Source organism: Balearica regulorum, chromosome 7 (genome assembly GCF_011004875.1).
Source record: "Balearica regulorum gibbericeps isolate bBalReg1 chromosome 7, bBalReg1.pri, whole genome shotgun sequence".
In the NCBI taxonomy this organism is placed as follows: Eukaryota; Metazoa; Chordata; class Aves; order Gruiformes; family Gruidae; genus Balearica; species Balearica regulorum.
In genome coordinates, this window is record NC_046190.1 from 40,221,466 (window position 1) to 40,245,395 (window position 23,930).

At 42.6% G+C, this 23,930-nt stretch overlaps 1 protein-coding gene across 1 annotated transcript; it reads left to right on the plus strand.

The window, feature by feature from the left end:
* Nucleotides 1-23,052, plus strand: MINPP1 (multiple inositol-polyphosphate phosphatase 1). Its single transcript, XM_075759039.1, has 5 exons — nt 1-597; nt 975-1,163; nt 2,080-2,177; nt 3,945-4,078; nt 19,149-23,052. The coding sequence occupies exons 1-5, from the start codon at nt 36-38 to the stop codon at nt 19,546-19,548; spliced, it is 1,383 nt and encodes a 460-aa protein (XP_075615154.1). The 5' UTR covers nt 1-35; the 3' UTR covers nt 19,549-23,052.
* Nucleotides 23,053-23,930: the final 878 nt, after the last annotated feature.

The following is a 23,930-nucleotide window of genomic DNA, read 5'->3' on the forward strand; positions in this document are numbered from 1 at the left end:
CCGCCTCTTCCTGCGAGAGCCGCGCAGTTGCCGCCATGGCGCCGAGCCGGACAGCTGCGGCGTTCCCCTCAGCCGCCCTCCTCCTTCTGCTGCTTGCCGTGGCGAGCGCTGGGTTGAGCGGCTACTTCGGTACCAAGTCCCGCTACGAGGAGGTGAACCCGCACCTGGTGCGCGATCCGCTGTCGTTGGGTCCCACCGCGGACGCGTCGCGGCTGCCCGCCGCCTGCACTCCGCTGCAGCTCCGCGCTTTGCTCCGCCACGGCACCCGCTACCCCACGGCTGGGCAGATCCGCCGCTTGGGCGAGCTGCACGCCCGCCTCCTCCGTCGTCCCACCGCCGCGGCAGCAGCAGACTGCCCCGCCGCCGCCGACCTGGCCGCCTGGCAGATGTGGTACGAGGAAAGCCTCGACGGGCGGTTGGCGCCGCAGGGCCGGCGCGACATGGAGCACCTGGCCCGTCGCTTGGCCGCCCGCTTCCCCGCCCTCTTCGCCGCCCGCCGCCGCCTGGTGCTGGCCAGCAGCTCCAAGCACCGCTGCCTGCAGAGCGGCGCCGCGTTCCGCCGAGGGCTCGGACCTTCCCTCAGCCTCGGCAGCGACGGTAAGCCCGGCCCCCTCCCGCCACGCACACACACTTCCCTGAGGGAGCCCCACGCCCTCCCCGAGGGACCCCAGCGGTCCCCGAGGGGCTGAGGGAGCCCCACGCTCTCCCTGAGGGACCCTCACGTCCTCTCCAAGGGGCTGAGGGAGCCCCCCATCCTCCCCACTGCCCTGGGGCTGAGGGAATCCGTGAGGCCAGTCCCATGTCTCCTCCTCCCCAGGCTGAGGCAGACCCTGCACCCCGCGTTGCCCCCATAGGGACACGGCTGTCATGAGGGGACTGTCCCCGGAAGGGTGTCTGGGTGGCCAGGCCCTGGTACCCCTGGGGAGGGTGGTGCTGCCCCTGGCCGCATCCCTGAGGCCTGCGTTCGTTTTCAGAGGTGGAGGTTGAAGTTAATGATTCCTTGATGCGGTTTTTCGACCACTGCGCCAAGTTTGTAGCCTTGGTGGAAGAGAATGACGCGGCGATGTGCCAGGTGAACGCCTTCAAAGAGGGGTCGGAGATGAGGAAGGTCTTGGAGAAGGTGGCGAGTGCCTTGTGTTTGCCGGTGGAGGAGCTGAATGCAGGTAATGAACATCTGTTGCAGGTGGCTTCGGCTCCGAGTCTGGCTGAAAACAACTTCTGAGACACTGTGTAGTTATGCAGAATAGGTAATTTAAAATACACTGTCAGTCAGAGACGTAGGCTCTAATTAAATGCATGAGGCTGTAAATGTATATTGGTGTTGCAGTAGTGAATGCTTGTCAGTGGTCAGAAGAGAAAGATGTTTGAAAATATCTTTGCTACAAATGAAATCAACTTTACCTTTGTTTGGAGGGGTTATTCTTTTAATCTTTCTTTGTCAAGCAGATGTAGCTTTTGTAAAACCCGTTAAATTCAAACACACAAATAACCTCAGGAAAAGGTGGACCTGTATGTCCACGTTGTAACTTCACTTGCCCAGAAGAGAAGTGCCAGGTTTTCCTGCGTGGTCAAATGGTGGGAACTCCCCAGAAGAGGTGTTGCTGTCGTTTCCAGGGTGCCCCTAAAGCCACAGTCCCAAAGCAGCAGCATGCCTCTATTCAAACTCAGCCGCTAATGTGGAAGATGAGTAGTGGTAGTCAAAGACTGCTCTGTGTTGAAGAGACGCACCGTGCTTTTGTTGAGTCCTCTGTCTTTTGTGGTGATGAGGACGCACTAGCAATCAATACCTATAGCATGTACCTCAGCAGACATACAGTATTTGATGTGAAATGCTGTCATTTCCCTCTTAAAGCAACGTAATGTGAAAAGCTTGCTGTCTGAAACTTGGATTCTGTGCAGTAATTCTGTTGAAAAGTACTTATTTTTAGTGCTTGGCCTTTGGACTGGCGATTGTTTATTGGATTATGTTGTTTGCATTGCTAAATTGTAATTACATGTCATTTTAGAGGCAAGTTGAGAGAAAGTTGCTACTTCTGTAGCAGCAGTTTATCTTTTGCTTGTTTATTGGATTTATTGCAGATCTTGTTCAAGTGGCTTTTCTCACCTGCTCGTATGAGTTGGCTATAAAAAATGTGACCTCCCCATGGTGCTCCCTCTTCAGTGAAGAAGATGCCAAGGTAGGTGCTAAATGGGAGAGATATTGAGAAGCCTTCAGAAGATGCCCGAGTATTCAGATATAACTCCTTGCACAGTCAGAAGTTGCGTGTCCCTTATTCTTCAGTCTAATGAAGCACTTCTTTGGTCTCCCAAAGAGTTCTGGATTAATCAAGGAGCAAGAGTGAAATACCGTTCTTTATTCAGACTTAAACACTGGTGCAGTCTTGATTTGTCCTGATTAAAATGGTCTTTTACTATTGTCCTTAATTCTTACATGCTTTTATTTCTGTATCATTAGAAATGCTACGGACAGCTTTGTTTTTCAGATGATAAAATGCCTTGATTCCAGAGGACATCAGATGAGGTTTTCTAGGTCCTCTAAGAATCTTTTTATATGGTTGGGGGGACTGTCACATCTCTAAACCTAATGCCTGTTAATAAAACTAGTAGAACCCAGATAAATGAGACTTACATTGGTTCCTCTTTCAAAAAGTACCTGATGTAGCCTTTGAAGGGATCAAGAGAGATAGGGATTAAGAGTGATGTCATTTATCTGGCACTCCAAAACATGTTCCTTGAGGCCCACGAGGCTCTTAAGGAAGCAGCACCCCTGGGAAAGAGGGAGGCCGCTACAGAGATAGAAGTTGGCTAAGGGGGAGGCAGTGGAGATAACAGTAAATGCTGTCCTCTCAAAGAGGAGGAAGGCCACCTTGAACTTCTGCTGAAACCTGTGCTGTTCAGTATGTTTGTAAATAACTTAGCAATGAGGTGGGGAAGCTTCCTGATTAGATGAAGTTATTTGGGATAGTAAGAAGAGGAGATGTTTGAGAGGCTTTGCAGAGGGGGCCTGTGAGGATGGATCGCACAGCAGTACAGCGGCAGGTGGTTTTCACTATGAAACAATGTCTATGACATAAGAAATTGAAATGTCCTATATAAGGTGGCCATGTCTCAGATCCGTTGTGCCACTGAGAAGTAAAGTCTTGATGGCATAGATCTATGAAAATGTCAGCTCAGCTACAGTAAAATTAGTGAACAAAAATTTAAAAACTCCCAACTTTAATGCTAGGAATGGTGAGAAAAGGAACAGAGAGCAAGGAGAGCGTCGTACACTCTTACATAAATCCAAGGCACAGTTCTGTCTTTTTTGAGATGCGTGTGCATCTCTAGAATGTAGAAATAGACAAACTCAGTTAAAGGTATGGGATTGCTTCTGTCTGAAGAGTGATTAACCAAAGTAAGGACCTTCATAAGGCAAAATCAGAAACGCTAAAAATGCGGTGGATAATGATTGTCTCATTGTGTGCAGTACCTAACGGGTACCAAATGAAGCTAGCAGCAGGCAGGTTCACAACAGGCTGGAATTTTTTTTTTAACACAGCCTGTAGCCAAGCTGCAGGGTACTGTTAAGGCTGAAACTTGGTACGTTCAAAGGGGAGATGGGGTTATTATGGGAGAGAATCACCTGAAGTCTCTTAAATTTGTAGAAAACCACTTCAGAGCTCAAAGCCCTGGGCTGAAAACTGGAGCCTGGGGAAGTGTGCCTGCTGTTTTCCCTAGGTCTGATAAGAGCGTGATCAGAGACAGGGTGCTGAATTTGGTGTCTCTTTGGTCTGATCTGTTGTGTCTGGTTTTATGCTGTCATCGGAGCCTTGATGTTTGGGTTTTTTTGTGTCTCAAAGAGTTGTTGATTTCCTTCCGTGTGTGGTAGCATCCTTGTTCCAGGTTGCAGGGGGTTTATTTTCCCTTAGTGCGATAATAAAAACTTGTGAACTCTGTAACTTTAGGTACTGGAATACCTGAATGACCTGAAGCAATACTGGAAGAGAGGATATGGCTATGACATCAATAGTCGCTCCAGCTGCATTTTATTCCAAGATATCTTCCAGCATTTGGACAAAGCAGTGGAGGAGAGCAAAAGGTAAATAAAAAGGCTTTTGTGCTTTGGCTACAGGCTTTCTGTGGTCAGTCCTGAGTTGGATTTAATGTGAATAGCAGCCAAGTGCTTTACTTTCAAACATTTGGTTAGGAGCGTTTGAGCTAGGAGAATTTGAATGGAGAGAATCAAATTTTCGATAGAAAAGTATTACTGTAAAGATTATATATATTTTTTCTTTGATTGCTGCTCTTGTGCTCACCTAATGTAGTTTCATCTTTTAACTTACTGATCCACACAGACCTTCAAGGGACAGCCAGCTGCTGTGTCTGATAATGGTGTTCTCTTCCTGCACAGTTTGAGAAGAGGCCATAGAGTTAAAACAATGAGCTTTTTGTTTAAAATGTCCTTGTTAAAAATCGTTTCTGGTGAAAATGGAAGACTGTGGGTTGAAAGCATCCCCATGATATGTTCTGTTATCCGGTTACTTAAGCCCTTCAGCATGGAAATCTTTCTTTCTGCATGTGTTTGATTTGAGTCTCTTACATTATTAAGCTTTCTGTTCAGATTAAAGGTGTTGAAATGTAATTACGGAAAAGTAATTATTCCAGATCGATCTAAACGCTTAGTGACTGTAGACTAGAATGGCTTGTTGCAGGATCCAAGAGGCTGGAGCTGTAACAGAAAACCGGCCTGTTGTAACTAGGGAAGGGCAGACTCTGAAGGGCAGGCTTTAGGCGATATATTCAGTGCCACGTAAGAACGGGGAAAAAGACACTTCTGTCCTGAAGTCATTGGAAACGCCCTGATTTGTGCATGAATCCAAAGTCAGTGGTTCAGCCGGCCAGCCCGAGACCTCTGTCTAGGATATTTAGTTTCCTGTCCGTATTCTTTTACAGCAAACCTGTAGTTTGGGAACAACACTGTAGCTGTGGGAAGATATTAGGCCTTATAAGTAACTGTTAGTAGACTTGAAAATACAATAAGCAAAGGATGGTGGTTTGATAAAGTGATTTTTCTTTAACTGTTGCCATGATTTGACAACAGTCATTTTGTGTCGATGGAAGAACACTAGCAGTTGGTAGTCCATCCGCTGAGTTGCACAGTCCTCAGTGTCAGGATTTAACCATCCCTATACTTCCTTAAAAATTAGACATGAGATGCCTGTGCTATTTTTGTGTATCATTTACTCCTACGAGCTGGTATCAGTCAGCAGTCGTGATTCAGTATCTGTTGGTGTTGATCGTGTCTTGTGTGAATCGGTGTGATGGGGAGAAGTAAAATAGGAACAAAACTGAAATCTGTTGTGGCACGGAGAAAGCGAAGGCTTCAGTTACAGGTTGGATTGTGTCACAGAATTACCTGCATTTGCTTTCATGTGCCGGTAATCTGGGGTTTTTTTTGTTTTTGTTTTTTTTTTTTCTCCAGAGCTGCTTTAAGTTTAAATGCAGTCCATTCATAGGAGAATTCTTTTACAACCTATACATGCTTCTCATGCAAAATGAGGAATTATAAATTCACAGTTTAGTGATCAGTCACATGAATTAATACCTTAGCAGCTAAGTGTGGAAATGTTTATAAAAAGAACACAATATTAAGGACATGATTGTAAGATTGTATAAATATTATGCTGTTAAATACTTGGTAGAAACCAATTTATAAGTAACTTACAACCAGCAAATTCAGCTTTGGTGTTGATACGTAAACATTAGTTACGTGTGGTGGATGTTCTTGCATTCCTAGCATCCTTGGGATTTTATTTCTGTCATCAGTATGTTAAAGTAGATCTACCTAACACCCAACAGAATGATATTAATGCCTTTGATATTTCAGAAAGAAAAGCACGAGTCATGGATATTTGAGGCTGGCTATCTGTATTTTTTTACATGATAACCTGTTGGAAGACTTTTTTTTTTCTTTTAGTTGGCAGACTGAAATTAGAAGTAACATTCACATTTTAGGTTGGAAGAACGATCCGTAAAGTTGATTATAACCATTTTATACTAGAGAAGACAGCAAAGAAGTTGTGTTCCTTTAAGAGTTTGCTGACTGAGGATCCAAACTGGATATTAACAGTGGTAGAAGAACGGTGTAGTAAGTCAGTTGAAGCATAATTCTCGAACACTTGGTTGGCTTTTTGCTGTCCTTTAGTGAGGGATGCAGAGGGATACCCTGTGTTCATTGCTGGAGCTCTGAGTGACGCAGGAAGGTCAAGGTTGTGTTCAATACATGACATGGTTTCTTTCATCTGAAGTGGAGTTATCACTAGGTAAACAGTACAAGTACTGTTTATCTTTATGTCTGGGATTCACCTGGAAAATCAGACTGGCGTGTCTGTTTTTAACAGAGTATCAGCTTAGTATGTGAGAAGGTAAATGCGTTCAAAATTTGCCTTTGAGATGTGCACGCAGGCTTGCCCAATGCTTGCGTCCAGGTTGGTGCCTTGATCCTGCTCTAAGGATTATGTCGGCCCAGGGAAGGGGAGGACGGGAGCGTACAGGACTCCCCTGTGTTGTGTGGGCAGCCAGCACAGAGGAGACAACTCTGTTCATTTTGCCGCGAATGGGTTAAAACTTGGCAGTTGCAAACATGAAATAAGTTCACCTTTGAGAAGGAGTTGCTGTGAGTGAAAGGTGGGCTGAAGGAAACTGCTGGGATAGCGACCTCTCTCCAGCCAAGCCGGCTTAAGAAATTGTGCTGTCAAATGATTGCTCTGGTGTCTGGAAATTTAAGGCTGGCTAGGTGTTGGTGATACCTCTTGTTTTGGTAGCAGTGGAGTCAAAGCAGCGGTTATGCTAGGTCACCCTTTAAACAAACTTCTTCACTGCATCCTTTCTTCAGCGTACTAGATAGCTAAATGACATGTATGTTAGGGCTCGGGTCATTAATACCCAACTGTGAACAGATTGACAAGCAAGCTGCTGTCATGTGCTGGGTTTCTTTCTATTCCACGCTTGTGAGACCCCCCTGCAGTGCTGCATCGAGCTCGGGGGTCCCCAGGACAAGAAGGACATGGAGCTGTTGGAGAGAGTCCAGAGGAGGCCACGGAGATGAACCAAGGGCTGGAGCACCTCTGCTGTGGAGACAGGCTGAGAGAGTTGGGCTTGTTCAGCTTGGAGAAGGCTCTGAGGAGACCATAGAGCACCTTCCAGTCCATAAAGGGGCTACAGGAAAGCTGGAGAGGGACTCTTTATCAGGGAGTGTAGTGATAGGACAAGGGGGAATGGGTTTAAACTAAAAGAGGGGGGATTGAGATGAGATCTGAGGAAGAAATTCTTCCCTGTGAGGGTGCTGAGGCCCTGGCACAGGTTGCCCAGAGAAGCTGTGGCTGCCCCTGGCTCCCTGGCAGTGTTCAAGGCAAGGTTGGATGGGGCTTTGGGCAACCTGGGCTAGTGGAGGGTGTCCCTGCCTGTGGCAGGGGTCGGAACTAGATGATCTTTGAGGTCCCTTCCAACCCAAACCAGTCTGGTACTCTGTGATTCTAAGGACTAGGAATGAGAAGATCAGGAAGAAGCACAGGTTAAAAGAAAAACAGACAAGCAAGACCCTTAGGAGACCCCTCTGTCCTTCTGAAATCTGAAAAATAACTTCTCAATGTAGCTTGACTCATGTAAGGAGAGGGATCAGTTTTGTTTGCTTTTAGTGTAAGTTACTCTTTGAACAGTGACAGCCTTTCAATCCTTGCTTTATATGCACTAGTTAGAAAGCAGCTGTGTGTGTCTTAACTGTGTATAAGATATCCCTGTAAGTTTAATAATAATAAAAAAAGCCATAGTTGACAAAATCTGTACTTCTGATTTATTGAGAACTAGATCAGCAGTCGCTAAGTTACAAGGTGGAGCCGGCGTCTGAGGCAGAGTACTCAAGGACCGAGATAATTTCATCCTGTCTTTCAGCTTTGGCCGCAGAAGTTTGGTTGCAATTTCTGGGGCTCTCGTATTGCCACCACAGAGGGAAGCAGGTAGGGAGTTTATGCGTACGTGTAAAGGATTGGGCCCCTAAAAATCTTGCAGAGTTCAAAGCTGAGCGAGCAGGCTATTTAGTCTGCGTCATTCTAAGTGGGAACTGAAAGCTGCCTTGCACAAAAGCAGCGTGTCACTCCATCGCACAACGTAAGGTGGCAGTCTTAAAGCACTGAAGGCTGGAGTGTAGTCTGAATAGGATAATCCCCTGCACTTAAGAATCTGTGGAAATCTGCCACCACCGAGACATTGGAACAGCTTGTGTCTCGTGTGATCTGGAGAGCGGAGGTGCAACGAATGCTTTTTCATCTAGGGAGAGAGACTTATTCCGAATCCCGTGGCAATTTGAGAGCAGAACTGAAAATAACAAACCATACAAATAAAATACGCTTGCGTTAAGGACTGTAGAAAATGTTTGGTTGTGCATATGCGTGTGCATGAGCGTCTCTTTTATGGTATTGTGCAACTTCAAGGAAACAGGTTAAATACTTTTGCAGCAGTTCATTACTCGGAAGATGAACCTTTGTGATGATGAAATGCCTTTTAGTGGAATGTTGTTTCAATTTAGCAGTGTTTAACATTGATTTGTAACTGGCTATTTGCTTTAAAAATTTAAGAAAACCAAATTTACTTCCAGAGCGTTATCTTTGTTCCAAGTTCTCTTTTCTTTCTGGAGAGCTTAGACTGGGCTATCCAGAAGCAGGAAGGGGAGCATTTCTGTTCCAGCAAGAAGCTGAGGGATCTGGATTATCTGTTCTACTTCAGGCTTGGCAGTGGAGAACGGTGTTGGCAATGCTGCATTTTTATAGCATATTTTAAGTATTTATATTTGATGGCTTTGTCCTGTTTTTGTTTCCAGTTACAGCTGAATTAGAGAGAAACCTTGCTTTTATTGTAACCCTGTTTCTTCCATGAAGTGATTCTTAACCTGCAATCTGAGTGCTCACCAAACTTAATTGCCTTTTTAAAGCTCGCTTTTCTTTCTTCTGGGGAAAGTATCTTCGCTGATTAGTCTATCCTTAAGAAAAAGGTGAAGGTGGTAATAAATGCCTATGGCTAATTAGTCCTAACTTCAGTTTGCAGTGCAAAAAGTTTCAGACATTTTTAGGATCTTTCATCGTATAAATTCCAATAAAATTCTTGGTTTAAACTAGCAATAGTCTCTTCGGTGTAGGTCTTGCTGTACAGCGAGATAGTTTTCAAAGCGATTTTCACTATATACTTGTCAACTGTCCCAATCCAGAGAGCTAGTGGAAGGGTGTTGGAATACCTGTCAGTATTCAGGAACTTGAGCCTGACGTTGAATTTATCGATACTTGTATTAGTGACCTCCTCCTGTTAGCACACCCATGCATGGACCTGTTCTTCTGCACCCGCAGTAGCAATGAAAGATAAACGTCTAATAATGGTTAATTCTTCAGCAGAAAGCATCTTCATCTAGTCCCTGGGACTTTACCACAGTTGCAGTGGGCCTTTCAGGACCACGTTCCTCCAGACCTTCTTACCAGTCTGTAAGGAAATGTTGTGGTCACATTTCTAGGGAGAGATTGGAGGCCAGGGCTGTCTCTTCCATACATATTTTCTTAATTACCCAAAACATTGTATCACAAGAGTTGACTATAACATTAAACCAAGTGATTTGTTGTACTTAGGCAGTTCTCTTAGTCCATAAAGCACTTTATTTTTGTGAAGACATAAGAATTGCATTTTTTTCAAGTCTTCCTGCTACCAATAGAAGATAAAGAGTCGTGTTATGCAACTGTGTGACAAAGAAGCTAATGGGGAAATACTCTTCACTAAACTGTTGGGCTTTCCCTTGCACTGGAGCCTAGGCCTTACTAAACGTGTCCCTGCTCTTCATTATATTGGTAAAACTGCGAGGTAGCAAGTGATAACCTACGTGCATGTTCACTTGCAGTTGTGCTACTATGGAAGAAGCCTTGAAAGGCTGCTCTGACCAGTCAGCATTTGTTTAAACAGTTAGAAAGCATCCAATTTCCCAAAGCTGTGGTATTTAGAAAAGCTTCAATATCAGGATGTAGAGGAGCAATCGATGAGTATCACCTTAGCTCAGAAGAAGCTTTGAGTTCTTTGTGTTGATGAGAAATTCGTGTATTTTGGTAGTTAGTGCAATATGAAGCTGCTGATCCTATTAAAAAAACCTTAACAGCTACACACTTGGGCAGGGTTGGACTTGAAAATTGGTTGTGGCACACTTTAAGGGTATCAGCTATTCATTACAGCTGGTTTTTATACTTTTTTCTTCTAGCTTCAGATATTTAAGAAGTCTGCCTTTCTTGCTCATGAAAGAGAATATGAAATACTTTTTATTACTTGTACTGTCCAAATGGACTACAGTAAGGCTCTGGAAATTGGGAGGTATGTTTTGTGCAGCCATCTTAAAATTTAAGGTTTGTAACTAATGAATGAAAATATTAACCTAGCTGCATGTACACGTTACAAAATATTTGGTAGTTTCCTCTGAGAGTAAGCAGGTTAGAGGTATTTTGAAAATAGACTTACTTGAATTTCAACATAGTTCAAGATCAAGTGAAGGTGATCTTTGTAGTTATACCAGGCTAAGCCAGAAGATAAACAGCTTAATTTGCCAATTTACTGGTAGCTTTTATTGTTTCATGTAGTTTACCACCTTCTTTGCAGGTCAGTTCACAACATGATAACCTTTCTGTAGTCATTTACAACTGTGCCCTAATCGTTCCTTTCAAAACTATGACTCAGTACAAAAGAATTCAATATATGATCTAAAACCAAATAACTATTCAAAACTATTTTTTTATAGTATGTACAAAGGGAACAGAGCAAAAAGCTTCCACGTATGCAGTAGAAATGACATAATTTGATTGAAAAAAACCAAAACCCCCAACAACCTTTTGCTCAGATCCAAATTGCGCAGTCATTTATTTTAGTAAAACTTGCAGGTTGCTGCTGGGATCCCACGTTTGCACAATGCAGGTTCTTGGCTCTCGGGGTGCATCAGCGGGTTCAGAACGTCCTGTGTCCCTCAGTGGGTGTTGTAAACCGGTGTGTTTGTTCACCCACCCAGTAGCAGAGCAGCTCCAAAGGAGAACCAGGGCTATGGCACGTAGACCTGTAATTCACATTATTTGAAGTGCAGGGTAGCTTGTATCCAAACGTGTACTACGTGGGCTTACTTCGAGGTATGAAGCGGCTCTTGCAGAGCCAGGTCAGAGGCGTTGGTACTGCGTTCCCCAGAGGGTCCCTTTCTCAGAGAGCATGGAGGTGTGGGTGGCTCCGTGTGGCTTTCTATGGGGTCACTTCAGGGCTGTCCCCACCATGTCCCATGGCTCTTTGGGTACTGGGAGAGCCTGTGATGAAAGCTTCTGGGCTAGGTCCTTGTCGCCACATCTGCTAATTCCATAGTGGTGTATAATTTACAAAAAGAAATGAAAAAAATTGCTTGACTTCAGGATATCTATTCAGAGAGGAGAACAGGCACATACATGTGATGAGTAGACTGATCCCTGTAATAAGACGTTCATGTATTCCCAGAACAACATGCCAGCTGTACAGTTCAACAGACCACACAGTTTACATGAGTACACCTGAAAAATATACAGGTCTTGACTTCATTGCCAGAAAATCAGAGAAATGGGATGACTTTTGCTAGTAACTGTAAATGTCTCAAACAGCAGTTTCGTATCATATTGCACGGTTGGTTTCAATAGCTCCATCTTTCAAAGATGGGGCTTCTGACATGATTAAAGGGTATTTTTGGGGAAACTAGGTAGACACATGAAATTCTCCATAGTTCATTGTTGTGCGTTCAGTAGCATCCCTGCATCTGCATTTCTGAAGTGTGTGTGTTTGCTGACTTCTCTCAGATACCTGCGCAATCCAGGGGACCTCTCCTGGGAACGTGTCTGTTCATCTGTCTGCCTAGAAATAGATGCTTAAAATCCTGCTTGTGCCTTTCAAACTTCCCAGAATGTACTTAAGCTCACATTAATTACCTAATACTTGCTTGGTCAGGATTACTCTGAAAAGATATCTCAGCAACTTTTATAGAGTCATATTCTTTTACCTAAGGAATTAAAAACCCAAGGAAAACAATACCTAGGCAACTAACACACAAATGAACTGGCCTAACCAGTATTCACCTTGGGCAGGAAGAGTTTGACAAGCAGTGTGACCCTCTTGATTTGGTTTTGCTTCAACACGATGGTTCAACATTTAGCATCAGCACGGTGCTGCTGCAGTAATGCATTTAATCTCTGAGGTCTGTACAAACATGAGAGGTGAGATCATTCAGAAAAGAGTCTTTGAAACTGCAGAAGCTCTGAAGTGAAATGTAGTGAAGCCTAGTTAGCTATGAGCGATTAACTCTTGCGGGACTAGATAAGAGCTGTTGCCTTTTAATTAGGGTCTTAAATGAGTTTTGCATGGTCTTGTCAGCTTTTCAAGTTTGCCTTTGCCACGGGCGAGCTCATGTACGTCTTTGTGGGAAAAGAAGAAAATTTTATCGTGTCAGTATTTGCGGTAGCATTTTGTTGTGTTGGTACTGATTCTTGGAATGACTGAGCACAGCTGTCTACTGCTCTACTATTTAAGGTAGAAGTTTTGACACATGAGGACTTAATACTGTTTGACAAATTCTTACTTTTTTTTTTTTTTTTCCTTCTTCCCACTGGTGATAACGCCCTGAGCAATGCTACTGTTCTGCTGCCCTCCAAGTCCTGTCACTGCATTCCCTGATCTCTGCTGTTTCCTTGCATAGGTTTAGGGTTCCTCCAGCTGTTTTTTCAGAAATAAATCACAGGGGGAGGTGGGCGGGATGGTGAATTCATCCCGTAGCTGGAAGCAGAGGTTTTTGGGTCCTTTGTCCTGGCTTTCGTATTGGGGAGGAAAAAGACAGAATGTGGTCTAAACTTGCTTGTTTAACAGTTAGTAAAACTTACCTTATCTTTGAAGATGTTGGAGGGTTTTTTATGTGAGGTTTGAAGGTTGGCTGGTTAAGTTTTGCTATAGGAAATGTTTCTTCTTGTCCCACTATCTCCTGAGTTTTATGCTTAGGAATTGAAATTTGGTGCTTAGGAATTAAACTTTGTTTAAAACAAAGTTCACTTCTTCCATATCTAAAGTGATATATCAGTAGTCCTAGAAGAGTAGGAACGATCTGCTATTGAGGATGGGTGAGCTGATGCAGAAGAGTCAAGGTTAAAGCCGAGTCTGCCAAGATTAAGGAGAACTAGAATTTGCCTGAATGGTAATTCCCACATCCGTGCTTCTCCACAGTGCCTTTTTTTTTTCCATGGTGAGACTTAGCTTTCAGGGTTGTGCTGATGAATTGCTCAGTAACTTCTTCTTTTTCAGCTATGGTCGGATTTACTTAGAGGGTTACAGCATGGGCGGTTCAGCAGCTGCAGGTGACACATCTCTTCAGTGAACCCTGCTCGTGTTCTGCCTAGTGACAGGCACTTCTGCTCGTTTTGGAAGTGCCCCATGAAATTAGTATGAAACCAATTGCTTTCCGACAAGCTCTTAATATTTTATGGCAAAGTTTTATGCACGGTCTCTTCATCTCTCTTTAAAGTTGGAAATGAAATTTTTATTTTTTTCTACTGATCAGTGTGCTTTCCTAACTCATTGGCTACTAAAGAAAAGGGAGGGAAAAAAAGTGAATTGAAATATCGTTAGCAGTTGCCACAGTACTATGTTGAGAACTTTGATGCTTCTGCGTGATCCTGAGTCATTAATCAATCGTAAAGAAGATTGAGTGTGGAAACATCAGGCATTCTGTTTAATATTTTATTAGCTTCTGCTACTGTTTTGAATTTATCAGTGTTTTGTTGATTGTGCTTTGAATTCCTGTGTTTACTTTATCAGAAATGCTGGGGCAGTAGCAACCTTTGCCTATGTGCACGTTCTGAAGAAGCACTGCTTCATTATTTCCCCATAATTAAAAATATTACTGTTGCTGTTTTAACCTCGACAATGAGTTTTTATTGTTGTTATTAGATGATATGAAACCACATTTGAACTGGAGTCATGACCCCAGAGACTGAACAGGAGGGAGTGCTTGAGTAGGCTTAGAAACCAGATAACCAGCGCTAGTGAGAAACCAAGTATACTGTGTCAGAGGCTTTTGAAAACTCTGGATTGTATTGTATAAGGAAACAGTTTTAATCCTTGTTAAAATAGTATGGTGGGATAGCTGTGAGTGGGAGAGGATTGTTTTGTCTCCCAAAGTGGTTTGGCCTGTCAACAGGAGGATTTCATGAGACTAACGCAGGTGAAATAAAAACTCAAGTTACAGTGAGAATGAGTGCCTTGTTTATTCCTTGTTTTGTCTTTATGAGATTTTCTTTCCTTGTTCTTTAAAACTTCTGTCTGTGTGTATATGCTATAATTTGTTTCCTGTTTTGGAAACGTATGGTTTTTGGGTTTGTTCGTTTGTTTGTTTTAAACTAAGAATTTAACCATATGTTTTGTGATTTACTTCCATTTCAAAAATTCCTGCTAGCATCAGCTGGAAAGTAAAGCCAAACCTTGTTGTAAAGCCAGTGCTGATAGCCAGAATGTTAATTGTTTTTTTTCTTAGCATCTCTGAAACCTTTTTTTTTTTTTTTTTTTTTTTTTTTGAGGGGTCAGGGGGATATCCACTCCCTGTGGAATGAATAATGCCTACATGCTATGTAACACCTGTTTTGGAGACTTTAGGAGCATATTTACATTATTAGCTTCCTTGCTTAGTAAATTATAAAATACCACTACGTTTGGAAGCAGGCAATGTGTAGAAGGGTGTGCAGCTGGGACAAAATGAAAACGTGCTGAGTTGCTGGAGCTGGGTGGTACTTCCCCAAGGGTGCTGAAAGAACTTGAATGAAATAGCTGAAGTAACATCCAGTGCCTGTTGGTTTCAGCCAAGAAGCTTGTGGGGGCTACCAGGTGTGATGATTTAAAACCAAATAATTAAATAAAGGAAAAATGAAAAAAGCAGCTCCAGGAGAGAATCAGAATTACAGGCCAGTCTAGTGGAAATAATGATTGAGACTAGCATTAATAAGCACCTTGATGAATATGATATATCAGAGTAGTGTCAGTATGGCTCTTTGAAAGGAAAATATATCTCTTGGAGCTCTTGGGAAGGATCAGCAAGCGTACAAATAGGGTGATCTGGGAGACACAGGCATGATTTCCAAAGACCTTTCAACAAGTTTCCGTATTAAAAGAAATCAAGCAGCCAGAGTTAAGGGGAAAGGTCCTTACGTGGGTAAAAAATTAATAAAAATACAAGAAGTGGAGGGTAGGGATAGCTTATCGATATTTCCTAGGAGAGGAAGGTCACCAGTGGAGATAGATCTGCAAGGATCTGGGCTGCTCAGCATGTTGTAAACGACCTGGAAAAAGAGGTGAGAAGTTAACTGGCATTGCAAATGCAGCACTTTTATTCTAGATAAGTAAGATACATGTTTCTACTAGGAGGATTGTAAAAGGACCTTGTGAGACTAGCTGGGCTTGAAAATTGCAGATCTGTGAAGTGAATCTGTCATGTAGAATCTAGGATTATTTACTGCTCAGGAGCTGAGTTGTGAGGTCGTTATAGTTGTCTGGAAGTATCTCGAACTTCTGTAAGCTAAGTAGAAAAGGTGTTGGACGCCATGATTTAAGAAAACAGAGAGCATCATGGGTGCAGTGTGGAGTTATGGGGTAGCTTACTGTCTGGAGTATTGTGCATTTCTAATACTCTGATCTAAAAGGCTGAGAGAGTTGGGGTTGTTCAGCCTGGAGAAGAGAAGGCTGCGGGGAGACCTTAGAGCCCCTTCCAGTCCCTGCAGGGGCTCCAGGAAAGCTGGAGAGGGGCTGGTGACAAGGGCAGGGAGTGACAGGCCAAGGGGAATGGCCTGAAGCTGCAGGAGGGGAGATGGAGATGGGATGGGAGGCAGAAATCCTTCCCTGTGAGGGTGCTGAGGCCCTGGCACAGGGTGCCCGGAGAAGCTGTGGCTGCCCCTGGCTCCCTGGCAGTGTTGAAGGCCAGGCTGGATGGGGCTTTGGGCAACCTGGGCTAGTGGAGGGTGTCCCTGCCCATGGCAGGGGGTGGGACTGGATGGGCTTTGAGGTCCCTTCCTACCCAAACCAGTCTGGGATTCTGTGATTCTAAGAACTGGGAATGAGAAGATCAGGAAGGAGCGCAGGTTTAAAAAAAAACATTGATTTTCATGATTTCTTGAAAAGAATACAGCTCATTTGGAAAAACTGTGGAATTACTAAGGTAGGATATCTCAACTTGGAAAGAATATTACTGCAACATTGTAAGTAGAAAGGATTAAATGGTACATGGCATCTACAAATAAAAAAAAATTAAGAGCAGTGTGTGGAGCTGTGCACGTCCTTGCCACAGGATGTTGTGCATGCTAGAAACATAATGTGGTTTTAAAGAGATTTTTTTAAAAAGATTTGACAGCGTGGTGGAGGAAAGATTCATTGAGAGGTCATACATTACAATGGAAACCACCAATGGAAGTCTGGCCCAGGAAATCTCTGAGCTGGAAATTGCAGAAGGTCAAAGGAATAGCCTTCTGCCGCCTTCTGTAGGCACGTGGGGTTTTTGCTGCCGGTCCTATTTGTTGACCGACAGGAGGGATCTGAATGTGTCCTAAACCCTAAAAAGACTTCCCTGAAGGTGTGTGTGGAGAGTGAGGATATAAATGAACTAGTCAAATGAGTAAGAGCGAACTAAGAATGAAGGAGAAAGGGAAGAGAAAGGGGTCGAAGGATCCGAAAGTTTTACAATTTTAAAATGAGGGAATCGGAGGGGAGGGTCATAAATAAGGCGAGAAGTGTAGGCAGAACCACTGATTTTGGAGGAGCTGGAAGAGGGGCTGTAGTGAATGTACACCTCTTGGTGCAGCAAAGGCACGGCTGGAAAAAAATGTAACACCTCCCATACAGAACCGCTCTGTGGTCTTAAAGCTTCTTTTGAACAGGGAACAGAGCCAGGTTTCTAATATATATGGGTTTTTAAGTGATGTTTTGCCCAAGGGGAGAGTATGTGCATGTATGTGCATACATGCCTAAGGAACAGGAATACAGTCAGAAGAGCTGTAGGCTCACCAGGAAGCAGAACGGTGCAAGGTGTGTTTTAGGCTGCACAAACACCATGGCTATATCGAGCTGGTAATACAGAGCCCATCCTGTGCCCGTACTTAATTCCTGCTTAGCTGATCAAAGTTCGAATCCAGAGGCAAGCCCCCCAGTTAACCATTTTTTCAGTTGCTTCAGACTTTAGGTTGGAGCGGAGGCAACACCTCCTTTTCAGGCCAATCAAGATGTGTCTTATCTGTGGGTGGACTTTATTGGCAGCTGGAGCCTTGCCAAACGTCACCTCTTGTCTCGTGAAGGCTAAACGTGTATTTACACGTGCTAGAACAAGTGACCTGGGCTTCTGAGTGCCACTTGGAGATGGTCCCAAAAAGCCATCATCCTTCTCTGGAGTGAGGGGCAGATTTTCATCTTGGCTGATGCTTCCTCACGTGGCAAGCCAGCTCTTACCTTTCCTTTGATTGAACAATGTGTAACCTCTTGTTGCACAAACCCTTCGTTTTAGGCTTTGTTCATGGTATGAATCAGTGGCTTAAGTTGCTGGCCTGTGCGCTGAGGGAGTGTAATCTTTTTGACTAGTTGGTATTCTCAAAAATTAGTAATGGCAGTAGTCCTGCTTATAATTTGGACTAATAAGTCGTGGAGGGACAGCTGTTTTCCGACGACGACTGGATCACTGTCTTCAGACTAAACTTTGGTGAATGTACCTTCCAAACAGCTGAACTGTATTGTAGGGGAAAAACCAAATTGGCAGTATTTTGCTATCAAATTGTGATTCTTGTTCCAGCATGATACGCAATTAAAAGCATTGGTGGTCGAAGAGGTAGGCAAGAAACACTCCTTAAAATCCTGCGCTGGTGGTGGTGTGCCAGGGAGGGAAGCAGCCTGTGTGTTAAATCAGTAATTTGTTTGCTCACGCAGGCATCGTCTGGTTGTAGGTAGGTCAGAGGGTAGTAGGGGTTTACTGTAGTTCGTTAACGTGCCAATAAGTTTGTACTTAGACTTAATTTTCATCCTGACTCTGAATTGTCACTTATTCTTTATTAACGGCAGTTGAAAAAGGTTTTTTGATCCTCAAATCTGGCAAAATTAATGCTGAAAACTTTTAAAACTTTCCAGGTCTAAAATTATGATAATGTGGGGGCTTTTCTTTGCCACACCTTTCATTAATTTAGGCAGAAGCTTATTAAAAAGACTTTAAAAAAGTGTCATCTGAAGTATTTAGGTTACCTAAAGAGAAAGGGTTGATTTTAATAATAAATCATTGGTCTTTGTGAAGCAGACTGTGTTCTCGATGATCTCACTTAATAGTTCATTATGCTTTGTCATTCAGGTGCTTTTTGCATCTGCCAGGGAGGAACAAAAAAAAAATAAAAATTACTGACTCTAATCAATTCTATTAAACACAGCTCAGCATCCTGGGAAAAGCAGTTATATTTCACCTGTAGGTTTGTACTAAAGCAAATCTGTGAGACTTGTAGTAAAAATTTTATTTGGGTTAAAAAAAAAAAAAAAAGCTTGAGGTGGTTGGTTTGTTAACTAAGCCTTGCTGCTGGCCTGCTGATTTGCTGCCCTTCTCTCAAATTCCTGATGGGAGGAGGCAATGCTATTTAAAATTCTTATATTTAGTCCAAACCCAGTATATTAACTGTAGCATGGTCACTGGATCTTCGCATACCTGGGAAGAGGACAAGTGACTGGGTTCACCCAGGGAGTTGGAGAGGTGTACTGAGTATATGGATGCACACCATTAATCTATTTCTTGCTTTTTGCTTACCGTAGTTATATTAGGTTCTAGCTGTAGCCTAACTACATTTAGCACAACTTCTTACAGTTTATGTAAGAGCCAATGCCTTAAATTGGGACAAAATTTAGGACGCTTGGATGCTTTAAGAAAAAGTCTGTAATATACTGAATTTCCCAAACAGGTTTTCATTGGGCATTGGAGTAAAACAAGTTCAAAGTCTACTTCTTTAAGCCTTTGTTGATGACAGCTGTGCAATATGTTGGTATGTTTGTTTTAAAGCACAGGCTCTTGCTTATCCTTTGCACTTTTTTTTTTTCTTTTTTAGTTCAAAACCCATTTCTTCACCTTTGATTGTACAAGTTGGACATGCAGAGACACTTCAGCCACTGCTTGCCCTTATGGGTTTCTTCAAAGATGACGAGCCTCTCAAGGCAAACAATTACGTCAGACAAACGCATCGGAAATTTCGCAGTGGCCAGATTGTGCCTTATGCAGCCAACCTGGTATTTGTGCTTTACCACTGTGATCAAGTGAAAACCTCTAATGAAGAGTATCAAGTGCAAATGCTGTTAAATGAAAAACCGATGTCGTTTCATCACTCAAATGAAACCATCTCTACTTACGCAGACCTCAAGGACTATTACAAGGACATCCTGGAAAACTGCCACTTTAAAGAAGAGTGTGAATTACCAAAAGTTAATATTACTGCTATTGACGAACTTTGAGGGAATGAAATGGAGTGGGTACTCTGCAAATTGACCTCGGTTCTGTTCGACAGATGTTTTGAACAAGCACTTTTGATGATATGCTGCTGCTGTGTTGACTTTCTAAACTTGCAGATTTGATGGGTTGTCTTGGTTAGCTCAATGCACTGTTTATTTATTACATAAGCAGAATTACAAAAACAAATGCTGTAACAGGGATGTTGCTGAACCCTTGTAACAAATAAGTGATGCAAGATGAAGCATGCCTGTATGTTTATATGTACAAATAAGTAATTTCATTGGTCATTCCTCTTACAAATGTGCCGTAGATGGCTTTAAGAGCTGGGGCAGCTTCTGTTTTATCAGAGCTGAAGGTGGTTGGAGTGATTCAGTATTGCTTTGTGCTGCCTGTTTTGCTAGCTGCTGTTTTCCTGTGGCAGGCATGAAATCAAACCTCTGAGCTTTTTTACTCCCTTTTCCTGAGCCTCTAGGAGGGAGAGGGTACACAGTCCTTCTCCACAGCTGCCCAACTTCTGCCTGGACAGCACCGTGCAAACATCTCTTTCTTGGGTGTTTAAAGTGGGAGGAGTTGCAGTGTTCCTGCTTGCATTATCTGCCTGAAAAGGGTCCAGGAGCTAAAATTCTTAAAGTCATCATCAACCCATCCTGCATAGCAAGTTAGCCTGCGGGGTAAGTAAATTGTCTTTAAAAAGAAGTTTAAAAAAAATATATAGTGAGGGATTGGGAAGTAGCCACTCTTCCTTTAAGGTGCTCTGGGAGATGCAGCAGTTGTTCTCTAAGTTTTCTGGTGTATCCTTTCACTTGACACCATCGATTTCTTGTGTTAAAAGTTTGGGCTAGGGCATTCAGATTAGGCTCTGCTATGGCTACAAACATCTTGGTCCTGACCAGGTGCTGACAGTTTCTCTAGCAGCTCTGGTTGGAAGGGACCTCTGGAGGTCTCCAGTCCAGCCTCTTGCTTGAAATGGGATTGTTGCTAACCCTAAATCCAGGCAGGACTTGGACTGTAAAAAGTACCTGGCTTGAGACTTGACTTCTGCTAGCTTTAAGGCACCAAATGTGGTGTCACTTACATAGGCCTCATATATTTGATGTGCCACCTTGTTCTTGAAATGAAGCTGGTTTTAAAGAAATTAATTGCGTACAAGTACTGGTGGTCTTTTAAAGCAACTGCACTTCAAGTACGTTCACTTGCTACTGGAAGTTGGAACGTATTTTAGAGCTCTGCAGCGTGGCAGAAGAAGGAAAAATGAACATAATTGTCCAGAAATGTCTGAAATGCAGTAAGTTAGATAAAAATTCCTTCATTGCCCAGAAGGGGATGGCTGTGTGAACATGTTGCCTGAAAGCAAATGAGGATGTGGATTTATGGTGCTGGTAGCTCTTGAAGTGCGTACTCACACCCTATAACGAGCGTTTCAGAGCTCACCCCGTATAGGGAGGCATAGTTTGCTGTGTTTACTGGGGAGGGGGTAAAAGGGTGGTATAAGCGATTACCACAGGGTATCAGATACACCATAAACATTTACACCCTCATGTGCTGCGAGGTAACTTCTTTTTGTAGGCTCACCTTCAGAACTGGGAACTTAACTGCTGCAAAAACAAAAACAGGAAAGAAAAAACCAAACTGGCTCAACCTTGAGGAGTTAAACTTAGTGTCTAATTTCTTTATTTTTCTTGAGGACTTAGGCTTCTGTCACTTTTTTTTTTTAATATGGCTTATATAAGAACACTTAAGGTTTACATATCTGTAAGTTAAGGAGCAATTAAAAACTTGTTTTTTACTGTTATACTCTGAGTCAAAGGCTCTCCCCTATGTGGGGATGTAGGGCCCCGTTTCATTAGTGCACTGATTTCTGTGGAGACCAAGGTTCTAATCACTGAAGATACTGATTAAAACTGGTGGATATTTCAGCATTAACATCCCGGTGAGACACTTGCCTGTGTTTGCTCTCCAGACCTTTTTCTGAAACTGGTGAAATGGTTAGGGAGGAGTATTGATGCTGAAACAAAGGTAGGAATATAGGTGAGGATAATTGTCAGCACCAGCATATGACTTGTACTGCTATATTAGCTTTGCATGTCTCCTTTTTTTGCATGATCCTACCTAGAGACTAGGTCAACTGATCGTAATTACCGTGACAGATGCCTGTTACGAACTTTATTGCAACATTTGAGGCAAGGCTCAAAGAAATGGACCTTTGTTTAAAGGCAGCGGAGTTTGGTAAATAGCAGATACAAGGGTGAGAAAATCCACCTTTGAACAAATATTTTTTTCAGTGAGTCAGTCATCCTGTGATGAATCATAATTTGAACAGAAGATATGAAAGCCCTGACTATTGGAGATGAATGGAGGATTTCTGTCTGTCAGTTCAGTGAGACTGAGTTTAAAACATCATGTTTGTTATAAGTTACGTCCTTCTTCCTTATGGAGGAGGAATACATTGCACTTGACTGCTTTTTTGATCACGTGCCAGATGAGGTGGAGGAACCAAACACTTCCTTCTACAGTGGAGCATCATTTGCTTCTGCATTACCAAGTTGATTGTATGCTTAAATTCTGTGCAAAGGACTTCAAGGATGACTCTTCAGAGGCTGTTTCCTATTTTGCTTTGGAGCGCGGGTCCATCATACCTCCAGCATAACAGATGTGTCGTCGGTGGCTGTCAGCAATTAACTGAAAAGGCAAACGTGCTGTTTGGTTTCTGATCTGTATTTAAAGGATGCACTGACTCACTACTTTGGCAGAATTAGAGGCTGAATGTGGAAACTTTGCACAACTGTAGCAACAGAAGTGTTTGGACATGTAAATGTTCTAGGCACTTGTTCATGTGACTGATTCTTACCATCAGGGATGTAACTTCACTATCACCCTTTTATTTAGTAAATATATACATAAATTTGTTTATATACTAAAAAGGAAAACTGAAATGGATCAAAACATTTTGATAAAGTTGGGCACTAGCTCAATGAGTAGTCTTTAAATGGACTGCCATATCTCATGGCATTGCAGATTACCACATCCAGAAAAAGTCCTGCAAGAAAAATAATGCTTTCTCTTCCTTCATGTGGCTCTGGACAAAACACCTCATCTCAGTTGTCCGTTGACTTTTCTTTGTAACCTTTCTCAAACTGGAAGCTTTCCTTGATGAAAAATACCGACAGTGTTCTTGGATGCTGGCCTTACATATGTTTGAAATGTATTTTATTTTGTTAAATGTCTGAAGCTTAACTAATCTTTCTGGCAAATCAATTTTTTCCACCTAGTAAGTACTGCTGCTGTAATTCTGGTTAGCGTCGAGCTGTCAGATCACTGGACGCAATGCGAATGTGTAATAATACGGTACTAACTGGATGAATTTTGAGAACTTGTATTGGATTTTTAGTGCTGTGAAATAAAACTGCACACTTTCTTCATCTCTGTTTTATAAGCAGTAATAATGACACGATCTTTAGTATCACGGCTGTGTTCTGCTTCAAAATATATTTGGTAGGTTGCTATTACTTGTATTGGTGTGTCTGATTATTTTAAGTCATCAAATTGCTTGGTGATTAATATAAAACGCCTTAATTAGGTTTTTACTCTCGCATTTTGAGATTAATGAAAACTCACTTTTTTTTCCAGGAGCCCTGGTTTTAAAAACAGTGAGAGTTTCCTGACAAGGTTTTTGCAGCTATTGCTATAGTATGCAAAATGTCTGGAAATGTCCTGCATTTTGAAGTGGAGTGAGGGTTACACACACATTTTCCTGCAGTCCAGTCGGCTGCAGTATTACTTTTCTAAACGTGATCACTCTCTCAGTAAGAGATTGACACTGTTGATAAAGAAGTAGAAGCGTACATCATGCAATACTTTCTAACCTGTCATTTCTTGGAGGTGTTTAGCAATAGATCCTCGTTATTAAGTATCCATTAGCTACTTAGTTTGTTAATTCTCTGATTACCTGTACTTAAAAAATTAAGCTTTGCCTGCAGCATGCTCATGTGCTGAGGATGCAGCACTTTTCTAAGTGGGCTGTGACTAGAATGGCATCATCTTTGATCAAAGGCTGTTTCTTCATTTTCAGAAGTATTAGTCTGCAAGACAGTTTGAAATAGAAAACAGTTCATGCTGGTTTGTTTAAAACAAGCAAACACCTCTCCCAAAACTGTGCAGTTATAGGAAAAGGAGTGAAATGTCTCTAAAATTAAGATACAAAACCATGTATAATATTCTAGGGAAAGAACACTACCACCACCATCCCCACCTCCCCTTTTTTTAGATGTGTAACACATGAAATGGCCATTTTGTTAATTGTTTCACTTTTCGAAAGGAATTTAGTATTGCTGGATGTTGGTTTGCAGTTGCTGATGTGCAGAAATAATGGTTTATCTTTGAATTG